We start from the raw sequence: 25,200 nt of genomic DNA, 5'->3' as shown, positions 1-25,200 counted from the left end.
AATGAGATTAAAATATAGAAGTCTATAGAAATAAGGATAAAGAACCAGTGAGCAGAGTGACTGACTGGTCAGTGCTCTCACAACTCACAATTCAGCCTTTGAAATAAGTTTGGTTGAAGAAAACAACATTTCCCATGTTTCCACTCTCTTTTCTTATCAGCGGCAACTACATACACACCGTCAGCTTCATTACGTAAACGTCGGTCAGCCCGGATGGTTTCCTGCAGAAAAGTAAAATTCACTCAAACTAACAACAGTCAACCTGAGATCAAAGAGCTGCGCAGCAAAGGCGCAAACTTTTGGCGATCACAAACTTTGGTGCAGTCTGAAGGAGGGCTGCTCGTTAGGACATTCTTCAGGGGATTGCAAAAGGGGGTTTATTAAGATTAGTCTCTTTGTGCGTTTTCACGTGAAAAAGCCTTTAAAAGGTCCCATCCAGCAGCAGACGGTGCTGCGGACACAACAGCAGGAGGACTTGTTGTCTTTTTTTTTTTTAAGTGCCAAGTTTGATTCGTGCATTTCAGCATGGCAGCGTATACTTTACCGGAGGGATTCACGGAGTTTGACATGTTTACATTCGGCACGGCGCTTCTTGTGGGGGGTAAGTGGAGGTAAATGGGCCCAGCTCCCAGGAAAGACGTGCTACCAGAGGAATTAAAGGGGCAGTTCACTCTGAAACCGTTTGTGCAGATGTTAAAAACATCTCAAGTTGACAAATTTATCAACCATTCATCGTTTCAACGTTTCTTTTTCTCATTGTGATGTTTGGAATTTTGCAGTTTTTGAGTTACAAGCTTAGACCAATCCAAATCAGTCTGAAGTAAAGGCCAAACAACCTCCATTTGTTATATAAGAAAACAATCACACAACATGTAAATACAAGCTATTCTAGGATATTGATGTATTTAGGGTAAGATCAAATTCAGGCTGAAATCAGTGTGATACCAGGTATTAAAGGGACATTTCTCCTCTTTTTTTTTCCCTTTCAGGCATGCTTGGATTCTTCCTCAATGCCATCAGCATCGTGTCTTTCCTGACAGTGAAGGAGATGCGGTCTCCCAGTAACTTCTTTGTGTTCAATCTTGCTGTGGCTGACCTCTGTTTGAATATTAATGGCCTCACAGCCGCGTATGCGAGTTATGTCAGGTAACAAAGAAAGGACACGCTGAGTTTATTTATTTTCCCTCCTTTTTTCTTTTTTTTTATCATGGTTGGGGTGTTACATGAATTTCAGAGATCCAAATTAACGATAGTAGACTTAGTATTTGAGAGGGAAGCGCACGTTAAGTAAGCCTTTGTGTTTCATAATCCAATCCACTTTACTCAGTGTGTAAAGTTCAAGCAGACCTGTTGAAGTTACCTAACAGGGTCTTAATTGAAATGTAGCAATGTTTAAAAACATGTTTTATATCCCATTTAATCCTTGTATGTATTTTATTCATTGGTTCCCAACCTGAGGGCCTGACTGACCCACTAGGAGGCCCCTATTGGCTCCACCATCTCCTGTGCTCTATTCATGGTGTATGTACCACATTGTGAATGAATTAAGCACACATTTATTCAGTAGAATTAATGGTCTAAGTGCAACTAAGATTTAGACCAGGTGATATCAGAAATATCTCCTAAAAGTTATTTATAAAAAGTTCAGTTTATAATGTGCTTTAGTGGTGCACACGGTTGCCACAAAGTTGCTTTGGTAATCCAGCCGTGGGCATCGGGAAGATAAATCTGATTGGATGCAAGACGATTAATACGTTTTTTTCCTGGGGTTTTTTTTGTGGAAGAGTTTTACCTCTTCAGGAGGACGTTGACTGAAGCGATCTGAGAAGGCCACATCACTCGTTGGTCTAACTACTCACAGCTCCTAAACATATGCAGCCTATGATGAGAGGTGGCGAGTAACCAACAAAATCATCTGACCCACCTGTGTGAAATCAGAATTTTGAAAAAATGAATCCAACATCTTTTACTGCCTGACATAGTCGATCAAAAACACTGTTTAATGCTGTGACGTTGGGTATCAGCAAGATTTCTCATGCATGCAGGTGTCTGATTCAAGTTTTGTTGTCGTTTTCTAGATATTGGCCGTTCGGTCAAGATGGATGTGCCTTTCACGGTTTTCAGGGGATGATAGCGGTCCTGGCATCCATCAGTTTCATGGCTGCCATTGCTTGGGACAGATATCACCAGTACTGCACCAGTGAGTACAGTAATGTCTAATTCGCTGCCCAGAGGAGCAAAAAGTAGTCAGTCATAAATCACAAATAGTCCCTGTGTTAAGTTTGAGAATCATCACAACCTCTGCAATTCATCCTCAAGACTGTGTGTTTTGGGGTCTCTTAGCTAATTGTTTTGGTTATATGACCTGCAACTTTGCTGTGCTGGTTGACTCTCACCACGAGCAATTGCAGCAACAGATGTTTTTCCCAGAGGTTTTTGTAGACCAAATCAGAGCTAAAAGAAGAAGTAATATGAACCTTGATTCAATCACGTGGCTAGAAACAGCACTCCAAACGAGTGCTAATGCTGCTTTGTGTCTGCTAGAGGTAAAACACATGTTCGCCACATCAACTTTATAATGTGGCGATGTAGCAGCGTCGCATTTACATGTTGTTGCACTGACCTCAAGTGGCCAACAAGTCAATTATAGTCATATATGAGTGTCCTTTATAAATAATGCATCAGGGACAAACTGAATGCCTGAAGACCCCAGTGAAGTTTGTAACCCTCACTATAAGGGATTTGATCATCTAGTCCTAAAATAGAGTTTAGGTTCGGTCACATCTGCTTTTGTTTCTGGTGAGAAGCAGACAAACTCAACAGAAGCAGCAGAAAAATTTCAACACACATGTCATCATCTATAACTAAACAAACAAATTCAACTTGTATTACCCATAAATCATGATCAAACGTCTACTCGTTTTTACTCTGTAGGACAGAAGCTCTTCTGGAGCACTACTCTGACGATGAGCGGCATCATCTGGATTCTTTCCATCTTTTGGGCTGCTGTTCCTCTCATGGGATGGGGCGTCTATGACTTTGAGCCCATGAGGACTTGCTGCACACTGGACTACACCAGAGGGGACAGGTACAGCTGTATCAATAAAGGAATGATACTAAAAACTGGAGTGATAGCATGGACAAAATGGCCAGTTTGCTGTTGTGTTCATCACGATCAGTTCATATTACAATGTCAGCAAAAATGACGATAACTTGAGAAATATCACACTAGGTGTAACAAAAGCAGATATCCACAGTGTTTTGACAAATATTGACCTTATTTTATTTATTTTTATTTACCTTATTATTTTCCTACTTATCTCTTTTCCACAGGGACTATGTGACCTATATGCTGACCCTGGTGCTGCTCTACCTGACGTTCCCAGCTCTCACCATGTTTTCATGTTACGACGCCATCAACAAACACTTCAAGAAGATCCATAACTACAGGGTAAATGTGCTGCCATTTTCTCAAAATAGTTTTTAAAGGAACATTTTTTTTTTTTATTTTTGCATGCTAATGTTTGTGTTGGAGTTCAGGTTAAAATAAATACACCCACAAGCAGCTCTTAATCTGTGCACTGACAGAATGCACAACAATAAGTCATAGTGTTACTAAGAGTTATGTGCTGGAAGTGTTTCTTGGCCTGGTGATGTGATCTCTTCTTGTAATGAATGCAAATAAACACAGCCTGCACAAATAGTCCAGCTGTCAAATAATGCAAGGTGAAGTTTTTTAGAGGTTCAGTGGACATTTAAGTCACGATCTTCATGTAAATCCTGATGTATTTTAGGAAGATTGTTTCCATTGTCACATTTTTCTCATATCGATACAAACTTTTCCACTTCAGCCAACTTTTTTTTTTTTTACTTTTTGTCATTTCCATTGAGCTATTGTGTACGTGAAAATTGAAAATCTGTGAAAAGATAGCAAGATGGAAACACTTACCATGACGCTTTCCAGCCCTGATCACACCTATTGATGATATGATACTAGATTCTAACACTGCACATCTTTGGCCACATAAATGCAAAAAGTAAATCCCTCTCCCTCTGTGCCCTTTATCTGCAGTTTCTTAAAATGTGTTCTGCTCACGTGGCATTAACCTGTGCACACGAGCTACTAAACAATGAGCAGAGATCACATTATTCGGCTAAACTTTATATTCACCCTTTATCATTTCATCTTGTCCTCCTTGGTTCTTCAAATACATTATAACTGACTTGTTTTCTGATTTACAGCTGAATATTATTAATACCAACCCATCAATGTTCTAAATCGACTGTATTTCATGTGCCATATCCACAGTAACACAATGAACCTTGTTTCCTAGTTTAACACCAACATGCCCTTGAGGGTAATGCTGATGTGCTGGGGCCCCTACGTCCTCATGTGTATCTACGCCTGCTTCGAGAATGTGAAGCTCGTGTCTCCAAAGCTAAGAATGGTGAGCACTTTTTCAGTCTAATTCAATCTCACAGTTCATCGAAATGATGAAGAAGGAAGGAATTCATTTTACCAACTTAATATAGGATAATTCTCCTAATGTCCAATAATCATACAGGTTTTAAATAGACCTCCAGGTTAGCCAAACGTATGTGGAAGAAAAAGCAACAACAGAAACCTTGTTCATATCTTGGTTTAACTTTGACCCACTGCATTGTTGCACACACTCAGCCTTTTCCGTCTAATCAGGGATTTTAGAGATATTTCTGGAGCACATGAAGCACATTTTCACTTGCAAATAAAGTGGTCTGGATAATCTGGGTAATTCGTTTACAACTGACCTCACAACCTCATGTGTTCTGTTCTGTGGGGGCTTAATTGTAGCAACGTCTTTGTTGAATAAAATGTTTTCATAACCAATAGAAGTGATGCCCGAAACTACAAAAGTTGTGAGAAACTCAAACTGTCCTTTATCTCTTTAACAAGTACTGGAAAAATGCTTTTTTTTCTGCCCACAGGTGCTTCCAGTTGTTGCAAAGACAAATCCAATCTTCAACGCTCTCCTCTACTCGTTCGGAAACGAGTTCTACCGAGGTGGCGTGTGGCACTTCCTCACCGGGCAGAAGATCGTAGAACCGGTTATTAAGAAGTCAAAATGAAAGGAAACTCAATGTGTTCGGGCACAAATCCAAAACCATCGTTTGCTCTTACGATAGGTTTCTCATACTGTTGGCACGGTGTTGTATCATCACATCAGTGAGCCATTTAGATGTCTGTATATTTGTAATATTTTCACATGTGGACTGTAGCTAAACCTCAGGACAAACTCTACATTTGAAGCCGCCATAACGGCCTCATGCTGGATTTGTGTACATCTACAAAATGTGTTGCAGGTAATTTATCCATTTTTCAAATTCTTGCATTCTCTCTACAGCAATTTGTATCCTCACTGCACTGCCTTGTATCCTCACTGCTGTTTTAGACCACTGACAATAAATGCATTGTGTGGCTGTTCCTCTACTGTGCTCCATCTACTTTAAAGTGAGTTTCAACCTGAGTAACTGAGCTGCTGTAAGCAAGACGCCTCATTTCTGTCCTTTCATGACACGGTCGTCTCAAGCATTCGCTAAGTAGATTAATTAACTGTTTTTGTTAGGAAGACAGTTTGAGGTGATGTAACTTCTATATATAGTGATGAAGCATTTACAGTGTTAAGACTGTATTATGCACTTGTGCTATATATCACACCTGAGTCAAATCCCGTACTATTCAGATGCATAAACGGACAAATAACAAGGTAGAAAAAGTTTTTGATTTTTTTTTAATCTCGTGGTGCCTTACCTTAGAGCTACTCATTAAAATTTTATGATGTATTCTAGTTCAGATTCCCCTAATAGAACTTTTTTTTAGCTGTTTTGCACTTTTCTTTACACTGTGATGAGTTGTTAAAAATGCACAGCCCTTTCTTGTAAGACCAATTGCAGAATCTGGCCGTAGCTGTATTTGCGTCCATGCACATGAACAAAGACTGTTGGTTAAATGACGGATAAGAAATGATGGAAGTAGACATAATTTAAGTCCCAGCTGATACCCACTAGTCATGTCAGACACATTAATAACGCCAGCGTTAAAATGTCTTTTGCTCTGTTGTGCCAGTGTCCTGGGATTGCATGCATGCCATTCTCTCTTTTTTAAACATGAGCCACATTTAAGCAGGTGTTACAGTGTCAGCAGCGGCACAGGAAAGACTACAACACTCTGAGCTCTGAGTTGCTAAATACATGCACTCCAGAAATAAGCCACAGTGAGACAAAGTCTCAGTCACACTAACCTCCAAGGTGACGGACGCTCTCGTCAGGCAGGTGAAATCCTTTCACCCTCGATGGCAGCCTGTCTTAACAGAGGAGGAGTCGGCCCTAATGAGCTACAGTCACACAGCTGTCCAGAAATAGTCCTGTAGAGTAATTACATTATAATAATAACACAGTATATTTAACTCTTGAATTGTAGTGTTGTCAAAACAAAACGGAAAAGATTAACTCCTCTTTCAAGCCCTGCTGGCAGCACTGCTTTAAGGATGCTAATGTCAGCAAGTCCACTTTGGTCCAGACTGAAATATTTTTCAAATGGATATTAGATGGATTTACAGAGACATTCAAGGTCCCCAGAGGATGAATCCCACTGACCACCATGAGGTTGATAATAATGGTTTTGAGTGAAGTCTCAAGAACAATTGGAAGGATTGTTATGAAAGTAGGCAGACAGATTCATGTTCCTCTCAAGATCAAACTGTAAATGTGTCCAATACTTTGGTTGATAACTAACTACCTGCAAAACTGATGACATTATAATTGGCAACAACACTTTGAGTTACTGAAAATTAGCAGATGTTAGCATGCTAACAGGCTAAAGTGAAATGATGAACATAATAAACAGATCTGCTCAGTATGTTGAAGTATTTAGCTGAAAGCACACAGGGCCGTTAGCACCTCTGTGCTGTTAGTCTTGTTACATTACAGTACAGGGACCCATACATTTATTTGAAAACTTTATATTTTTGTGTGTATTATTTCTTCCTTTTAAAAGTCTCACCAAGGAGCAGAAATTAAGTGTAAACTGAAAAGTTGAATTTGTAAAAAAAAAGAAGAAGACAGAAGCTGAGTCAGGAACGCTGACTCTTTAGTTTCGGATGTTCTTCGAGCACTTGAACAAGCTTTTCTCATTAGCAGGTATTAAATGTTGAGCATAATCATGCACTTCCTCACCAACTCTACTGAACAGGGTTTTTCTAAGACTGAAGAATCCGACAGATTAGCATCAGATTCTTGGAACCAGTCGTCCCGTTGACTGACAGCTAATTACAAGTCAGTGTGTGGACTAGTGATCTAATTCAGTCAGGGCTGTAGATGGAAGCAGCAGGAATAGCAACAAGCTCACACAGAGAAAGGACAACTTGTTACAGACATAGTTGCACTAAACTTTCTCCCAACACATTGTACCAATAACTAAAACTGATTACAACCCTTTTGAGTCAATAGAGACAGAATTTGGATCACCATTCACCCACAAGGTGAGGTGAAGGTGTCCCTGCTTGCGCGTGATGAGTAATGAGAAGTGTGTTAAATCACAGACAGATGGTGTACAAAAGAAAAACATCTGCCACAAGACAAACAGCAGCCCCACCACTCATGGGTGCGCACGTGTGACATGATCAGAGAGATTTAGTAAATCAAGAGTCAGATTTTGACCTACAGATCACCAGAGCTGTTGCCAAGAATGCAGAGTTCCCTCAGTGAAGTCCTATCTCACTAACAAATCTTTGCTGTCAGGTCAAAATGTTTCCAAACTTTCAATCATCTCATCACCAGTTTTCTCCTCTCTTCATATGGTTACGGTGCATGTCGCTGAAGTTTAACACCAAGTCTGTCAAACTTCAGAAGCACTAGTGACATTTAAAAAGTAACACTCATTGTGTTTAAAAGGTGTTAAAACTGAAAGATCACTCATTTATTATTTTTCTAGCTCACTATTTGTTTTTAAAGACGGAGCTGTAGCAGCATTATCAGTGATCTGCAACGTTGCCCTCCTGAGTTTTCCTCATTCGAGTAAAAGTTCTCATTGAAGAATGAGAACTTTTACTCACTAATAATCACATAGTTCACACTATGTGATTATTTCACATAGTTCACACTATGTGATTATTTCTCCCCGTAACCATAGGAATATAACTCAGGTGTAGAAATATTGGAATAATAATATAGCAAAAGTGATAAATCCCTAAATGATTGTAGAGTGTAAATAGGTTGTTGAAATCCCTACAACAAAAATATTGATGACATGACCTCACTGACAGCCCTGAAGAACAAAGCAGAATAATATGGATATCTATCACTCTGAAACTACAGATTTTGTTGTGAGCGAACAATATAAATGCTATTAATTATAGCTGGATTAGGTTTCTACAAAAATCTAAATGCATAATGATTTTTTAAAACTGGGATCATGCTTGAGGAGCACTTTATCGTAAACAGAATGAGATCTATATACAGGATGCGCTGCTGAGTTACAAATTGGGAAAGAAAAATAATAAATTGAGTAAAACAGACTTTGCTGAGTGAAAATCATTGCAAATTAAAGTTAGTGGTTAACTTTGTTTTGGCCCAAAAGGCACAGTGGTTGATGTTTAGGTTAGATATTACTTTAATAGTCATGATGTCACACTTATGTAAAAGACAATCAGGTCAAACGTTAGAGCCACTTATCAGAAATGAAAAGCAAAAGTCACTCAAAGAGTCCCACATGACACAGCAGGAAGAGTTGTGTCACATGACAGGAACAAAGGTCTTAACATAACTCTGTATGTGTCTCTTAATAAGCTTTCATGATTCCTACTTCACCAACGTTAACTCGTATTTCAACCACAACCACAAATGGCGTGACACTGCTCCTGTGAATTTTTTTCTTGAGATCATTTTTTAAAGACGTGAGTATAATCTGGATTAGATGACATTTGCGTCACAAGCCTTAAGACAACCTTTCCTCTGCTCTCATTTATTAAACCTCTGTCATATCGTCTTCGCATCACAGACCAAACCACCGGTTGTATCTCAACCCAGAGCACAAAGCTGACACTGATGCAGATGCTGCCAACTTACTTTAATAAAGAGCAGAGATTATATATATTTATAAAACCATAATATAAAAAGTGTTTATCCGATGGCTGCTGCTGTGCCAAGCCTCTCTCATTAGTGAAATTGGGCAGTTATTTCCTGTGGTGTGTTAATCCTCCTGTTGGTGTATTATTGCTGCCTTTTCCGCATCAAACCACCCACTGAACACAGTGGAAACACCCTTCTGTGGTCCTCTGAGACCATCACCCAATGTGCTGTTTTATAACATCAAACGGCATAAGTGAAAAAATAAATGCTCCTCGCCAGGACTGTTACACACTAATGCACACACACACTCAAACTGTAATAACAGCAGTGCATGCAGCAGAAAAATGGTATATAAATGAAGATTGTCACTCAGAGTAAGGAATAAGGTGAATGGGCAAATAGCACATCAATTTTATCTTAATTATTATTATTTGTTGTTGTAATGGTAGTAAAATTAGATCAGTCTAAGAGGACCTACTTTAACCTTTTTCATGGTGGAGCCATGCTATAAATTATATTTTAGTATATACATTGAATACAATTCTATTTCTAAATTAAAGAGTTTGAAGTTTCATATAAATAAGGTGACCAAGGCCTAACCCAAATTCCCCAACAACGCAATTTATTTATTCATTTCTAAACTCAGATTGGATTACTTGGATTAATCTAGTTCACTTGGATTGTGGATTATATGTTTATTTGCAGGTCTTCACCGCCCTCTACTGGCAAACATTGATAGCTCAAATTAAGAAATGAAAAACAATCTTTTATATTTTTTATGTGATCCTGGAAATACAAATTCTGATTTTACACTAGAGTAAAATAATCTAACATAGGCATGTAACTATAGGAGACAAAAAGTTTGTTTGTTTAATCTGAAGGTTCATCTAATGGCACTTCTAAACTGTTAATGTGGAATACTATTAGTTTACACTAATTATAATGATGTCAATCATTTAGTTTTTATTTAACTTCATGGAAAATCTCAGTGAATGGAAGTGATGGGATGAATTTTACAGGCTTTGTGTGCACTTGTAACATTTCACCACTCGGTGTCGCCGGTGGCTTGTGTTAATTTAGAAAAGGGTCCTTACATCCCCTCATTGTCAGCACGATTCCATTTCCGGACATAAGAACTGCGCGCGATAGTGTTTTTTTCTCTTTTTCTTTCTCCCTCCCATGTTGATACGCAGTTCTATCTATGTGGTTTGGCTCCTCGGCTAAATTTTGAAGAGCTGAACAGTTTTTCTTCTCATCCACATCAGACTGGGTGTTTGTGAGTGGGGTCGGGAGCTCTCCACTGCCTCGTGGTGCTGAAATCCCTTCAGCAGCAGTGGCTCGTATATGAGCAGGTGTTTGTGGAAAATGTACATGTAAAGCTAATATTATTATATAAAAATAAATAAATAAATAAACTTTCCCTGAAGCAGCTTCAACGTTGTGTGACCATTATATTACTTTTCCAAAAACATCTACACTTACAGAGACTCAGTGGCGAGAAATGAGTTTACAGTTCATGTTTGAAGTGTTTTCAGTTTTCAGTCTTCTTAAGATTTATATATAGGAAGAAGAAACGTATCCACTGTGTGTGTGTGTGTGTGTGTGTGTGTGTGTGTGTGTGTGTGTGTGCGTGTGTGTGTGTGTGCGTGCGTGCTCGCTATGTGTTTTGTTATTTGTTTCATCTTGAGTTTAATATTAGACAGATTTTCTTTAGTAAAGATTTATTACTGCTGATATCTCAGCTGTGCGTTTATATCTATGATTTTATACATGTGCGTTTAAGTCTCCCTCAACACCAAAGTCAAGAGTCACACACTGGACATTAAGAAAGCCTTTTTTTCTTCCAGACTCGTGCAGAAGGGTCGTGATGTGGTGCTCACTGGCTCTTATTGGTTGAAGTGATTGCTGCCATGGTTGGAAATTAACATAAAAGAGGCAAGTGGCGAAGGGATCCACTTGGGGGCAAGCTGGTGATGCGTCATAGCTCTTGGTGAAAAGAGGAGACCGAAAAAAAGAGACTAAAATAGCGCCCAACCTGCGGGTTAATGTGCACCAATGGCCACGAAGTCACTCATGGACTCAGAGCTGAGCGCAAAAGTGCCACAGGTGATAGGAGGTATGGACACGGAGAGGAGCGCGCTGGAGCGTCCTAGGTGTTGCAAATAAGTGACAAAAATCGCTCCAAACAAACTTTGCCATGTAAGATTAGCGCCCGAAAACCTCTGCACGGTGCAGAAAATCTACGATTTCAACACGTCACTTCTCGGGAGATCATGAAACAACATCGGATGTGGCTGAGGCGAGGACAAGCTGAGGAAGCTGAGGAAAGCCGTCTTCACCGATGAAGCAGCCAAGTTCCTCTTCGCCTCTCCCTTTACGCACAGGCGAGGTGAGGACGGAGAGCATCACATCAATGTAGAGAAAACACCCATGAGTCACCCGAGGTGTTGAAAGATCGGCAGCAGACGGGAGAAGCACAACTACATTTTTTTAAAAATCAAAAATCGTTTTTTTAACGATGGATGGAGAGGAAGGATCATCCGGGCTGGTCAAATCAGCCGCCGTAAAACTGTCCGAGATGGGCGAAAGAACCAAGCAGTTAGGCACCGCGATAAAGGATCCTCACCAGCAAAGACGGATCATGTTAGTGATTGTTTGCGTGGCTCTCCTGCTGGACAATATGCTCTACATGGTAATCGTGCCAATTATTCCAGACTATCTTGCTGAGCTGGAGAGTGAGCAGTCAGAGCACGTCCACGTAGTGATGCACCCCAACACTTCAGCCAACAGCACAAGCCAAGACAAAAGCATCAAGGACAATTTAGATGTCCAGATAGGAGTACTTTTTGCGTCTAAAGCCATCCTGCAGCTGCTAGTTAACCCGCTGTCGGGAACTTTCATAGACCGGGTTGGATATGACATTCCACTTTTAATTGGACTGAGTGTTATGTTCGTGTCCACCCTCATATTTGCAATTGGGGAGAACTATGCGACGCTCTTTGTGGCCAGAAGTTTGCAGGGTCTGGGGTCTGCTTTCGCGGACACCTCTGGAATCGCGATGATAGCAGACAAATACACGGAGGAGGCTGAGAGGAGCAGGGCGCTGGGTATCGCTCTGGCGTTTATCTCTTTCGGGAGCCTGGTGGCGCCTCCCTTCGGGGGCGTCCTGTACGAGTTTGTGGGCAAGAGAGTTCCCTTCATCGTGCTCGCCTGCATCTGCCTGGCGGACGGCTTTCTGCTGCTGACAGTGATCAAGCCGTTCTCCAACAGGACTAGAGAGAACATGCCAGTCGGCACCCCCATATACAGACTCATGATTGACCCCTACATAGCCGTGGTGGCCGGGGCGCTGACAGTGTGCAACATCCCCCTGGCCTTTCTAGAGCCCACCATAGCCAACTGGATGGAGACCACCATGCACTCCACTCAGTGGGAGATGGGACTCACCTGGCTCCCAGCCTTCTTCCCTCATGTCCTCGGCGTGTATATAACAGTTAAACTGGCAGCAAAGCATCCAAATTTGCAGTGGTTCTACGGAGCTCTAGGTATGGTCATCATAGGGGCGAGCTCCTGCACAGTCCCCGCATGCAAAAGTTTTGGGCAGCTCATCGCCCCGTTGTGCGGCATTTGTTTTGGCATCGCACTGGTAGACACTGCCCTGCTGCCGACACTTGCGTTTTTAGTTGACATGCGTCACGTTTCAGTGTACGGTAGTGTTTACGCTATAGCTGATATCTCCTATTCTGTTGCATATGCTATGGGTCCTATTGTAGCCGGCCAGATAGTGCACACTCACGGGTTTGTACAACTCAATCTGGGTATGGGCCTTGTTAATGTGCTTTACGCACCAGCCCTGCTGCTGCTGCGCAACGTGTGCCAAATGAAGCCGTCCTACTCGGAGAGAGATAACCTGCTGGAGGAGGCTCCGCAGGGGCTGTATGATACTATCAAGATGGAGGAGAGGAGAGCTAAAAAGAAGGGTTACAGCTCAGCAGGGAACTGCTTGCCAGTAGATGAAAACGGGTTTGACCCTTTCAGAGCACAGCGGTCCTTGTCAGAAGAGTCGTCCGGTCCGGAGTTCACTTAGCCCGGCCACACTCTGACCGCCCCACCCCACCACCCCCGAAACATTCCCCAGGAGAGATTTGGAGACGAGGCAGGCAGGTTAGTCTAGTAACTGAAACTTTTATGTAAGTACCGATGTGCAATATAAACACCCAATCACCAAAATCATGATTGTGTGATGCGTTTTTCCAAAGTTTAACTTTTCGTTTTGACTGTGATTTCATTGTGTCGAACAAGTCTACGTAGCGTTTGTCATGGACGTGTAACTGGAGTTTTGTGAGAGATCTATCAGCTACTGTTGAATCTGTGTGTATCACTGAGTATTGTAAAAAGATATAAATAGATAAATGTGCGTACAAGATTATATGGGACCAACTATAAGCAGCACATTTCCCCCTTACACAAAAATAGCCTATATTTTTTGTCTCTGAGGAAACTTTTTTTACTTGCACATCAAAGGCCTGATTTCCCTTTTTTTGTTAAGAATTTCGTGAATTTCAATTTTGTAACAAGTGGGCCTGTTTGTTATTAATTTTTCTTTCAAATGTCTTATGTTGTTTGAAATTAAATGTATCATAATATCTGGATTTTGTACATATGTGGATATATGCACAATGTAAATTGTTCAAACATACGTGGACCTCTGCAAAGTGTGTGTGTTTGTGCGCGCGCGCCTGTATGTATGAAACATTTTGTCAAAGACGTAGCTAAAGAAGTCAGTCTCCTTAAGATGAACAAGTATGTATTCATTTATCAATTGTCGTTTTAATAAATCTCTGTTCGGATCCGTGTGACGGTGGTGATTTCATTCTTATTTCAAGCTTTACAAACCAAATAAGAGAATAAAATGAATTTAGATTATTAAAGGGATTTAAGTTACACATTGCTCTTCAAGAAATATCAAAGCACCACGGTGGAAAACATTATTTGAATTGCATTACGCATGAAAAGTGGAAAAATGTATGTTTAGTTTAATTCAGACTTTTGATTTCCACAAGTTACATCTCAATCCGGCACATCCGGAGAGGACAAAAGCAGCGCACATGAGCCACAATATGGACATTAAAAAGTATATAAATGAGCAGATCCGAGTGCGCAATAGTTTAGAAAATTTGCTGCAAAACACAGATTTCATTTCCTCAGAAGTGCTCCAGCACTGTCTAAAACCAGGCTGACAAAGTGTGCAGAAAGCGCAGAGCAGAAATCTGAACAGTAAAAGCACCATAACTGTGATCTCTGTCCACCCGCAGGACCATCACAGGACCGATGAATGACACCAGAACAGACCCTCGCTCCCTTTTTATATATTAAAATTATTATCGGATGCGGGGGGGGGTGAAGTAAGCTGTTAGATAATATGTTCCGGCGAATAGATTTCGATGGGAGGAGTTTCTTGCCTCAAGGGGGTAGGTAGACGCAAACACCTTCAGCATCTTTTCCAAGGCGCGCTCTAACGTGGAGTCACAGCCTTATGGCGAGAAGAGGGGGAGCAGCCCGGCGCCTGCACGGAGCTTTACACTAATATGGGATTTGACGGCGCGGACGTGGGAGGCGATGTGAACTTCCACACACTGCTCTGACCTCTTGAGTGGAGCACTGATCAGGTAAAGCAACTTTTTTTTTCACTTTGAAATTATTTTTTTAAAAAAGGGGGGGTTTTGATTCATTAAAAAACGAATGAGTCTCTGTGGTGCTGAGCTAAGACGATTATTCACCTTAAAAACTCATTTAAACTACTTTAAAAGTCCACTTTGCTCTGAGGAAGATTTTTCAAAAGTTTTCAGATTGTCAATCATTTCACTTGGGTTCAGTAAAACCAACTAGCATCCAATAGTTGAATATTTGTTTCAAGATATTGGCACTGCTTTATCAAAATGCCAGTGAAACTGTTTTTTTTCCTTCACTTTACTGGATAAAATTGCCATTTGTTTGAGGAAAAACATGTTTTTCCGACTGACGCAAAGATGAAATGAGTTTTTAAGATGCAAATCTCTTTGCAGTGTTGAGCGATGAGGCGTATCTGGAATCTGGAATCCAAGGACATGCAACAAATTGCATTAGACTGCGAAATGATGAAGAATGGAAGCCCACGGGTTCACTTTCAGACAGCATCATGTAGCCCCATTGATCAATGGGCCTAATTTATTTACTGTATTTTTTTTCCCTCTCAAATGTCTTGACATGTTTGGAGCAGGGAAGGCTGAGCGCACACGGTCTCTACAGGGTCTCCACATTGTTTTCCTTTGACGGACTGGAAGATGCCAATCTTGGAGAAAGAGACGGTCAGAGACCAAAACAGCCAAGTATGAAAACATGTCACTGTTTCTATGGTGAAAGTGTTTTTTCTTTACATCATCTTTAATATTTGGAAGCTGTTGACACTGAGCGCTGTCCGCGGTCCTGAAGTTGACAAAGTGCTGTAGTTCAGCACCAGGAACAGCGGCAGCTTCAGTTACCTTATCTGACCGCTAGGGGCGAAATGAAAACAGGCCTTTCATCTTTCAGGGGTGTAAAACCATCACATTAACACAGTGCATGTTTTTTCTGCACTTAAATAAGCATTGAGCCAGTGGTGGATTATATCATAATGGAGTTTGCATTATGTTCTCTGTGGTTTGATTGAATTTGATTTTGTTTGGGGTTTTTTTCAAGGGCAAAAGTTTATAGCTTACCAAAAATAATATATATAACATTTCCAGGAATCCACAGCTTAACAACTTATTTAACAGTCCCAATGTACTGGTCAATGCTACCACTCTGGGTTACTAACAGTACCATCATGCAAATGATCAAACATCAGACAGAAAAGATAATCAATTAGCATTTTCCATCCATAAAAAACAAGAGTGGTTGTAGGTCCCACGAGGCTGTGGGACTTGAAAACACTTGAAGCATTTAATATGAATTATTAACTCACGGATCTAATAATAAAAGCATAAAGAAAAGATGTGAAGGAATAACCCCTTTAACTAATGAACCCTCAGTGAATCACAGGAAAGGTACAAAAATGCTCAACAGCTGCTGATCTTTCATTGCTGGTTCTAAGTGTTCACACCAGTTGTACTGTTGTTTTTATGGCATCAGGTGCTGCCAAAGGTCCCCGTGCCACCACTGAAACAAACCCTCGACACGTACTTGAGGTGTGTCCAACAGCTGGTGAAGGAGGAGCAGTTTAAGAAAACAAAAGCCATCGTGGAGAAGTTCGGGGCTCCCGGAGGCGTCGGAGAGGTTCTCCAGAAGAAGCTTCTAGAGAGGAGGGACAAGACGAACAACTGGGTAAACTCTCAGATCTACACAATCAAAAACACTGCTGTTGTTTGCTGCCGGTGCTGCAACTTGAAAAAGACAGAAAAAAAGAACAAATTCTACTCAGCTCCCCCCCTTTTCAAATAAAGAGCCCTGACTCAAACCCTAATTAATGAATTTTCTTCAGTCATCACACTTTTTGCATCATTTATTATCATTATTATGGACAGTAATTGTACTAAGCATCAGCTTTGGTTGTGTGTTTTCTTGTAATAATAAGTTATCGAACTCTGCTTCTGCTCTATTTAGTCTGAGCATAAAAATGAAAATTGCTTCTGATTTTGCCACCAAGATGATCAGATTCCTAAAATGATACATAACCTACTCATGAAAGAGTTAAAAAAAAAAGTGAAACTCATGGTAATAAAGATTTATTGGAGCCTCTGCTCTGCTTTTGTTGCTTCAATCTCTCCTCCTGCGTCTGGGTGATCGGTCAGTCCACAACTCATCCAGCTCAGTGACATCTATCACGCTCCCACTCTCACTTTCCTCTGGCAGTGATACACTTTACTCCACTGCACACAGGTCTAAGCTCCAAAAGTAATAACTTGAGTAGAAAAAAAAAAATAGCCAAAAATGCTTAACGAACCAACATTTCTCAAAAAGCGTCGCTGTGTTTTTATTCAGGTGTATGATTACTGGCTGGAGGACATGTACTTGAACAACAGGTTGGCGCTACCAGTCAACTCCAGCCCTGTCATGGTGTTTCCTAAGCAGACGTTCAGAGATCATAAAGATGCCCTCAGGTATGTGCTGGACGTTTGGTCCTGCTGTTCTTCAGACTATAAAATGTTTGTATGTGCTGAGTTTTGAGGATGTTTCTCTGACAGAAACTACTACTGCTGTGTACTGTCTGTGTAGGTTAATGAAGGAGCAATTAAAAAGAAAACCTTACCCACTTTCTCCTGAAAAAACAACTATTGCAGTATGATTAATCGGTCAGTTAATCGGTCAAAGGGGCTTTTCCCATGATTGGATGATCATACAGGAAACAAAAATATTTATCTTGTGACAGCAGCTAAGCAAACAGAATTATTCTCAATGTGGATTCATCTCCTGATTATTTTCTAAATTAACCAATCTGTCAAAAAATGTCAGAAAATAGAAAATGTCAGAGAAAAGTAAAAAAAAAAAAAAGAACTCCCACCAGAGTCCAAGGTGACATCTTCAAATTGTTTGTTTTGTCCAAAGACCCAAAAAGTTTCTTTCACATAAGACAAAGAACAGAAGTAAATCTTCACAACTGAGGAAGCTGGAACCTTTAAAATGTTTTGATGTAAAACTGACTCAAACTATTCATCAAACATTTACAAACTGCAGATTAATTTTCTGGAGATCGACTAATTGTTTAAACCCTGTTGGAAACTCTCTCTCTCTCACTCCAATACTAGTGTCCCTCTGTTCCTGCATTTCAAACCAACAAGCCAAATGTTTACTGCTCATTCTCTGACAACTTTGAAATCATTGTGGGAAATGTAGGAAATCTCAAACTGAAGTAGAAGCACATAGATGCACCAAGTTCCATAAAGAAAAACTAAATCAAAATACGTCATGTCACACAATAACTCCCAAACTGCACTGAAGATGACAGATTTTGGGTTACAGACTGCTTGACAGTATCTGATGAATGAAAACATCCACTAAGTGTAGAGAGTAAAGTTTTCCAACTACAATAAAACATCATCACTAACAATACATGGTACACAGTATATCACTCAGTTTCTGCAGCCACTCACAGTTTATGTTCTTTTCAGCAGGCACGGACTCAGATTAAGATCTGAATTACAGACATGGAGAAAATCACTGGCCAAATCTCTGCTCGTTATTAAATGAGTCATGTTCCACCAGACATTACACCAGTCCGTCCAGCCCTGTAACTCAACATTAGCTTTTGTCAGCTCGTGCTGCACTAACTGAATACTTCCAGAGCACCCCATGCTGGTAATCTACTGACACAGACACTTATTAGATTGGGAGTGACAGGACCAAGCTCTCCACAGAGACTGCTAGTCAGACCTCATTTAGGGGTGTGGTGCGCTGCGGCCGCCTCCTTTGTATTGATCTGGCTTTGGACGTAATAACACCAAGACAAATGACACACAACATAGGACCTGACAGGGCTCTGTGTTTTCGCTATTTGCCCACACCGCCCACTCACACATACAGAGCAGCTCTCTCTCTCTCTCTCTCTCTCCCTCACTAACACAGATAAACACACAGCTTGCCCACTGTATCCTAGTAATTTACCATAATGTGATTACTGTTAGTCCTCAGTGAGATGAAAGTATATCCAATCCTGATCACCAGCCTGTTTGCTGTGTATGTTCTGTGTTTCACGGCAAACTGTTTTTTTTCTTGCTCTTAAGATTCGCTGCCCGTCTCATCAGAGGAGTGTTGGACTATAAGGCTCTCATTGATGCGTAAGTTTTGCCTGTAATGCATTGCCCGTCACCCTGTGTGTCCTGCACCTCATCTATGTTATCTCCGCAGAGTAATGTCAGTATAATTCAAAGTGCTGAAGTCAGAGTCCTCCGAGGTAATTTGATGTGTGTGATTATGTCGCTCAGACGAGCACTGCCAGTGGAGTTTGCTCGAGGCCAGCTAGCTGGGACCCCTCTGTGCATGGAGCAGTACTACCGTCTCTTCACCTCCTACCGCTACCCAGGGCCGAAGACAGACATGCTGAAGGTCCAGATGAACACAGCCTCCTCAGCACCGGAGCACATCATCGTGGCGTGCAAGAACCAGGTCAGGACGCTGGCCTCTGAGGAGACTTTTCACGCTTGATCACACTTCAAACTGGAGAGGAAAAAAATGCAACATTTAAGTAAATGAATAAAGAGATGTTTTAACATTGTATTCAGTTTATCGACAGGTGCAGAAAGGTGAGCGTTGTTCTCCAAAGCCGTCAGTATATCAGACATAAATCCATTACTCTTTATAGATTTTAATGCCTTTTTCTTACCACTAGAGAGGTGGTGGAGTTACCACTACATGCAGCAACACTGGCCTCTAGTGCAGATATTCCCTCATCAGATTTCAGATTTTAAAGGACTATTCTAAACCAGCTACAAAAGACATTATCTGTTCTGTCAAGGGGCCATCTTTGATTGTAATGTGTTACAGAAACGGGGGCATCACTGAAGTACATTTAAGGACATTGAATTTATAAAATGCTCAATTACAAACATGTCTCAAAGGTCCTTAAAGAGGATCAGCTTGCCTTCATTAAATGAAGAAGCAATTAGTCACAAGAAATTTGGTGAAATACAGTTTGCAAAAAAGGGGAGCAAAATGTAGTGCAAGATGAAAAAACACCACAAAACTACAGTAGTATACATAGATATATATATAATGCAGAACAGGCTTAACAATATGACTAATATCAGTGTGTAATCATTTAACTGACTGTATCTATAATTTCCATTTCCAAATGGATAAGAGAGCAAAGCCTTTTTCAGTTTGAAAACACTGTGCCCTTATGAAATTGCAAAGCATATTGCTACCTAGGCGTGTTTAAGTGTCTATTTGAATATTTACAATAGCAGACACTGTGGATGTGGCCATGTTCGTATCTTACCTCCCTTTCTGAGCCACTGGAAAGCTCCACGAGACCAGCCCTCTTACCACATACAGTACATAGTCCAGCGCACTTCCAGAAGCCCCTGTACCAAACCATCTCCTGTCTGTGCCGAATTCTCGTTGAGTCCTGACTAATAATCCTCTATACAGAATACCATAAATGCACAACCAACATCTGCTTATCTTAGGTCCAGGGCTACTACTTTGATTATATTTGTGCCTTTAGATTGTCACGGAAAAAGGCATAGTAGTGGCTCTCACCTGGAAATGGTTCTGGGAACTAACTGTCTTTGACACATCAGGGCTAAAGGAGAAACAGACAGTTAGTTAAATTACTGTTGATTCAATCTGACACTTTGAAAGCTTCCTTGAGTCACATGTTTAACTGATCGCAGTAGGAAAAAAAAATTTCAGGTAGCAATGGGCCCTATTTATCTCAGCTGTTTAAACACTGTTCGACAGTAACAATAAACACAGATATAATGGAATATTATCAGGCAAAAGCACATCTCAACACAAGTCTTCACTATTACAGAATATGATGGATTAGTTAAGAAACACATAATTTCTGTGATCTGTTTTTCTCACCAGTTTTTCGTGTTGGATGTAGTCGCAAACAGCAAGCAGCTCAACGAGGCAGAGCTCTTTTCCCAACTGGAGAAAATAATGAAAATGTCAGAAAATGCTGAAGAGAGACTCCCTCCTTTAGGCATCCTGACATCTGATGGGAGAACAGAATGGGCACAAGCCAGAGATACACTAATAAAAGGTCTAATTTTCTCTCATTTGTATCCCTTTTAGAATTTTTAAACTGAAGTTGTAAAATCAAATAACCCAAAGACATATGTCATCTCCATATCTCATATCCAGATCAAACCAACAGGGACTCTCTTGCCCTGATTGAGAGCTGTGTGTGCGTGGTGTGTCTGGACGAACACAGTGGTCTGGAGCCCAGTGATACCACCAGGGCCTTGCTGATGCTGCATGGCGGTGGCCGTGAGAAGAATGGGGCAAACCGCTGGTATGACAAGTCAATGCAGGTAGGACTCCGTTCAGAGCACTTCAATCCTCCATGAATTTGTAATTTGGTCTGTTTAACTAATCCACCTTCCCTCAGTTTGTCGTAGGAATGGACGGGATATGTGGAGTCGTGTGCGAGCATTCGCCTTTCGAGGGAATAGTCCTGGTGCAGTGCTCTGAATACGTGATGAAATACATGTAAGTCAGTCCATCTCCACAAGATATAATCACACACTGAATACTGTTGTCTCAACAAATGCTCACGAGGCCAACACTGAAGGGAGTGCTGTGGTTGTCCTGAACAGAACAGGGAGTCCCTCCAAGATGGCGATGGCTTCCAGCATCAGAGAGCTTCGCCCTCCAAGAAGGCTGCTCTGGAAATGCAACTCACACATTCAAGGACACTTAAAAGCATCTGGAGACAGACTCCAGAAGTACGACCAACACAAAAAAACACATAACCATATCTACAAATAATATCTTTCTATACACATCAGGACTCATGCCCTCTGTGCTTTCTCCTCCAGGCTGGTGAATAATCTTGACATGGATGCTTTCAAGTTCAAGGTGTATGGGAAAGAATTCATCAAAAAACAGAAGATGAGTCCAGATGCGTTCATACAAGTTGCCTTACAACTTGCATTTTACAAGTAAAGTACACTCGTAATTTATATCTTCAAAATTTCTGGAAAAAAAAAATCTCAATATGCCCTTTCAGAAATGTTAATATTGCCGCAATCATGCCCGTCATATTCTCAGGTGCAGTGGGAGGCTCGTGTCCACCTATGAGAGTGCGTCCATTCGGCGTTTCCAAGAAGGTCGGGTTGATAACATTCGCTCTGCCACCCCTGAGGCCCTGGCCTTTGTGAAGTCCATGACAGATGAGAGGGCCACTTTCACCGTGAGTCATTTTTCTCACTTTGACCCCCAATTACAGAGTAACTCCCACATTACTGTTCATCACACCTGCTTAAACGAAACAGGTGCAACCAGCCGCCCCGGCACACAGCATGCAGTGTCCCCATTCAGACAGATGATCTCTCTGCAGATTTAAGAGGTCTATGAAAAATGAAATTACTTGAAAATGAAATGAAAGTCATTGGTCTACTTGACTGGTCTAAAAATTGTTTTTTTTAAACCATTTTTCATTTCTTCAACAGGATTCAGAAAAAATCAAACATTTGATGGATGCAATTAATGCCCAGACAAATTATACAATTGCAGTAAGTATTTTAAACCATTTCTACTATATATATATATATATATATATATATATATATATATATATATATATATAAATGTGAATTTAAATGTGTCAACAACTAAACATGATGTCAAAATGTTGTTTCATCCATAAAAATGCTCACTCCCTGGTGACGTAAAGGAACAGCACCTACTCACTTTATTACTGAACGTTAGATGGAAAGACTGACACACTATCTGTACATTAAATATTATACTAATTTTGCTTCATAAACCTTCACAGAGTGCGGCAGCTGCAGTCACCTTAAACTGATATCTGTTACAACAGATTCAATACAAGACATAGTGACCACTTTTTTGGCAGAAAAAAGGAATATATTTGAGTGGGGTAACACTTAAAGAAGAGGGACTATAACTCAAAATCTTTGGCACAGTCCATAATAGGTGGCATATGATGGAGCCTGACCATTAAGAGCCTTGTAGGTAAGGAGAAAGATTTTAAACTCTATTCTAAATTTTACTGGAAGCCAATAAAGAGAAGCCAGTACAGGAGAAATATGATCTCTTCGCCTAGTTTTTCCTTTTTCTTCTCCTAGACAAGTACAGAGAGAAGTCCTCTGTCTGATGCCATATTCCAATCATCAGAGTCTATATGGTCTGTGGTCCATCTAATTCAGTGAGCACGATCTGCAGTCTAATGAAACGAGAGCTCTGTGAGGTACTGGGGCTGATATCGAGGTCCTAATTGAAAACACTTCATTATTACTAAGCAAAATAATATTTTTCAGGCTATTACAGGGATGGCAATAGACAATCATCTCCTTGGGCTTATGAAGATTGCGAAGGAGCTCAATATGGAGAAGCCAGAGATCTTCTGTGATGAGACTTATCTGACCAGTAACCAGTTCATCCTTTCCACCAGTCAGGTAACATGTGATTACTATTCTATTCTGACAAACAACGTTTCCTCACCTGAAATTATTGCTTTAATGTGCTCATGATTGACAACGGCCAACAAGTAGAGTATATGCACACATACATATCCTTCCTCGGATCCCTGAGACATCAAGTTCAACATTTGCCGCGCCTCAGGACAGGTAACGTGATGAAACAGAGGGATTCCTCTATAGGGACAAAATGAGAATTATGATTTGGATTTAGAGTTATCATTTGATGAGGATAAAGAACACAGACGAGACACTGTTGAGGAAATGTTGGTGCTGATAATATTTTGCTGCTTAACATATAATCCAAACTAACTTACTCCTTATGAGAGCAGAGGTACAGTAGAGAAAGATAACCTGACTTCAACCTGCAAATTTGCTGCCACCTGAAATCAAGCCTGCTAATGTTTTTGGCACATTAAAAACATTTGTTTGTATATATTTCAGGGTGTGAACACACTTTGAAGGCATGACTGTATTTAACACTAAGCTGTAGAGTTAATGGCCGAGGGAGAAGTCTCTCAAAAAGAGTCACTACCACTGTAGTCACTGACTGAAACTGCAAAAGTACTGTACTGCACTTCAGACACAACAAAACTTTACAAAATGACTAATTAAAAATATTTGGTTTACGCTGGTGTTTTCAATCCGGCTCTATGCTTCCTGTTATAGTCTTTTTAATTGGACACCCTGCCAGACTCATTTACTGCCATCGGCACTGAATTTATTCACTCAGACCGTCTCTGTATGTACTGTAACTTTAGCTTTCCTGTCAATACTTGATTAATCATTAATTGATCAACAGAAAATGTATCTTATGGGCTATTTATCATGAAAAAAATGTCAACCATTTGTTATTCTCCAGCTTGTCAGATTTGAAAATTTGCTGTTTTTTTTGTTTTATATCATTGCAAATGCAATGATGGTTGGACAAATGAGCTATGAGCCTAATGTCACATTAGGCTCTGCGAACTTCTAATGAACATTTTTCTCTATTTTCTGGCAGATTTGTCCTCTTGACTAACTAAACTGGTGTAACTCTGACTGTGTCCTCTTGCATCCAGGTCCCCACCACAGTGGAAATGTTCTGTTGCTACGGCCCGGTGGTGTCCAACGGCTATGGCGCCTGCTACAACCCGCAGTCAGACCACATCTTCTTCTGCGTGTCTAGTTTCTGGGAGAACACAGAGACGAGCTCGGTTGTTTTCATCAAAGCCCTGAACGAGGGCCTGCTGGAAATCAGGGACCTGTTCAATAGAAACAGCGCTGCAGCTACCAAACTGGCTGATAGCAGGCAGGGAGCCGGCCAGCCTCATAAATCAGGGAAGTAAGCCATACTGAGAGAGTACGCCCACTCAGCTGCTCACTCAACACTCTTACTCTTAGACTTTAGCTTAGTTTTAGATTTTAGCTTAGTTTTAGTAGTCGAGATGCCTTTGTGTGTCTTTGTTGTTGGTGCAATAGTGTTCTTTTAACAACAAGAAAGCCTTAAAGTTCATATATAGTATCTAAATATAAAAAAATGTGAATGAAAAGTGGAAGACATGTTTTTTGGATGTGTGTAGACATCAGAATGACGTTGGGTCCAACACTGACCCCGCTTGACTCGGTAGACTGAGATTAACTGGTCTGCTGCCTTTAGGAAACTGAAGCCATGCCTGCTTTGTAGCACTGATACGAGGAGAAACTCCTCTATCAGAGAGTGAATCAAATGAGTGATCCCAATGTATATCTCAAACACGTAGAGTAGTAATGTAACATACATGACAGGATCCTGTAAAAAAAAATATATATATATACAAAAAAAGTATACTTAAGTGACTTATAACAATCATGACATCCTGTAAATGTGATCCTGCCAACCTGTTCCACTTTGTGTGTGCCATCATGTTAACAACAACCTGGATCAATTATACTATAAGATCCATTTTGATGTGCTACAGTTGTTTTTACTCTTGTACTGTTTAAGCAGTTA

General features: G+C 40.6%; 3 protein-coding genes across 3 annotated transcripts; all 3 read left to right on the top strand.

The window, feature by feature from the left end:
• The first annotated feature begins 284 nt into the window (after positions 1 to 284).
• On the top strand, positions 285 to 5,106 carry rgrb (retinal G protein coupled receptor b). Its single transcript, XM_070852084.1, has 7 exons — positions 285 to 601; positions 990 to 1,146; positions 2,079 to 2,200; positions 2,935 to 3,088; positions 3,334 to 3,451; positions 4,335 to 4,448; positions 4,966 to 5,106. The coding sequence occupies exons 1-7, from the start codon at positions 526 to 528 to the stop codon at positions 5,104 to 5,106; spliced, it is 882 nt and encodes a 293-aa protein (XP_070708185.1). The 5' UTR covers positions 285 to 525.
• A 6,517-nt stretch (positions 5,107 to 11,623) lies between these two features.
• Positions 11,624 to 13,299, top strand: slc18a3b (solute carrier family 18 member 3b). Its single transcript, XM_070852363.1, has one exon. It carries the CDS (start codon positions 11,624 to 11,626, stop codon positions 13,190 to 13,192), a length of 1,569 nt encoding a protein of 522 aa, XP_070708464.1. The 3' UTR covers positions 13,193 to 13,299.
• A 2,117-nt stretch (positions 13,300 to 15,416) lies between these two features.
• LOC139220240 (choline O-acetyltransferase-like) lies at positions 15,417 to 24,556 on the top strand. The gene is made up of 14 exons (XM_070852313.1): positions 15,417 to 15,473; positions 16,255 to 16,446; positions 17,104 to 17,222; positions 18,843 to 18,896; positions 19,044 to 19,224; positions 20,650 to 20,827; positions 20,929 to 21,098; positions 21,176 to 21,276; positions 21,384 to 21,512; positions 21,606 to 21,728; positions 21,838 to 21,979; positions 22,239 to 22,301; positions 23,070 to 23,207; positions 24,290 to 24,556. The coding sequence occupies exons 1-14, from the start codon at positions 15,429 to 15,431 to the stop codon at positions 24,554 to 24,556; spliced, it is 1,902 nt and encodes a 633-aa protein (XP_070708414.1). The 5' UTR covers positions 15,417 to 15,428.
• The last annotated feature ends 644 nt before the right edge of the window (positions 24,557 to 25,200 follow it).

This window comes from Pempheris klunzingeri, chromosome 20, assembly GCF_042242105.1.
Source record: "Pempheris klunzingeri isolate RE-2024b chromosome 20, fPemKlu1.hap1, whole genome shotgun sequence".
NCBI lineage: Eukaryota > Metazoa > Chordata > Actinopteri > Acropomatiformes > Pempheridae > Pempheris > Pempheris klunzingeri.
Note: the sequence above shows the minus strand (reverse complement) of the source record. Positions and strands in the feature narration are given on the sequence as shown.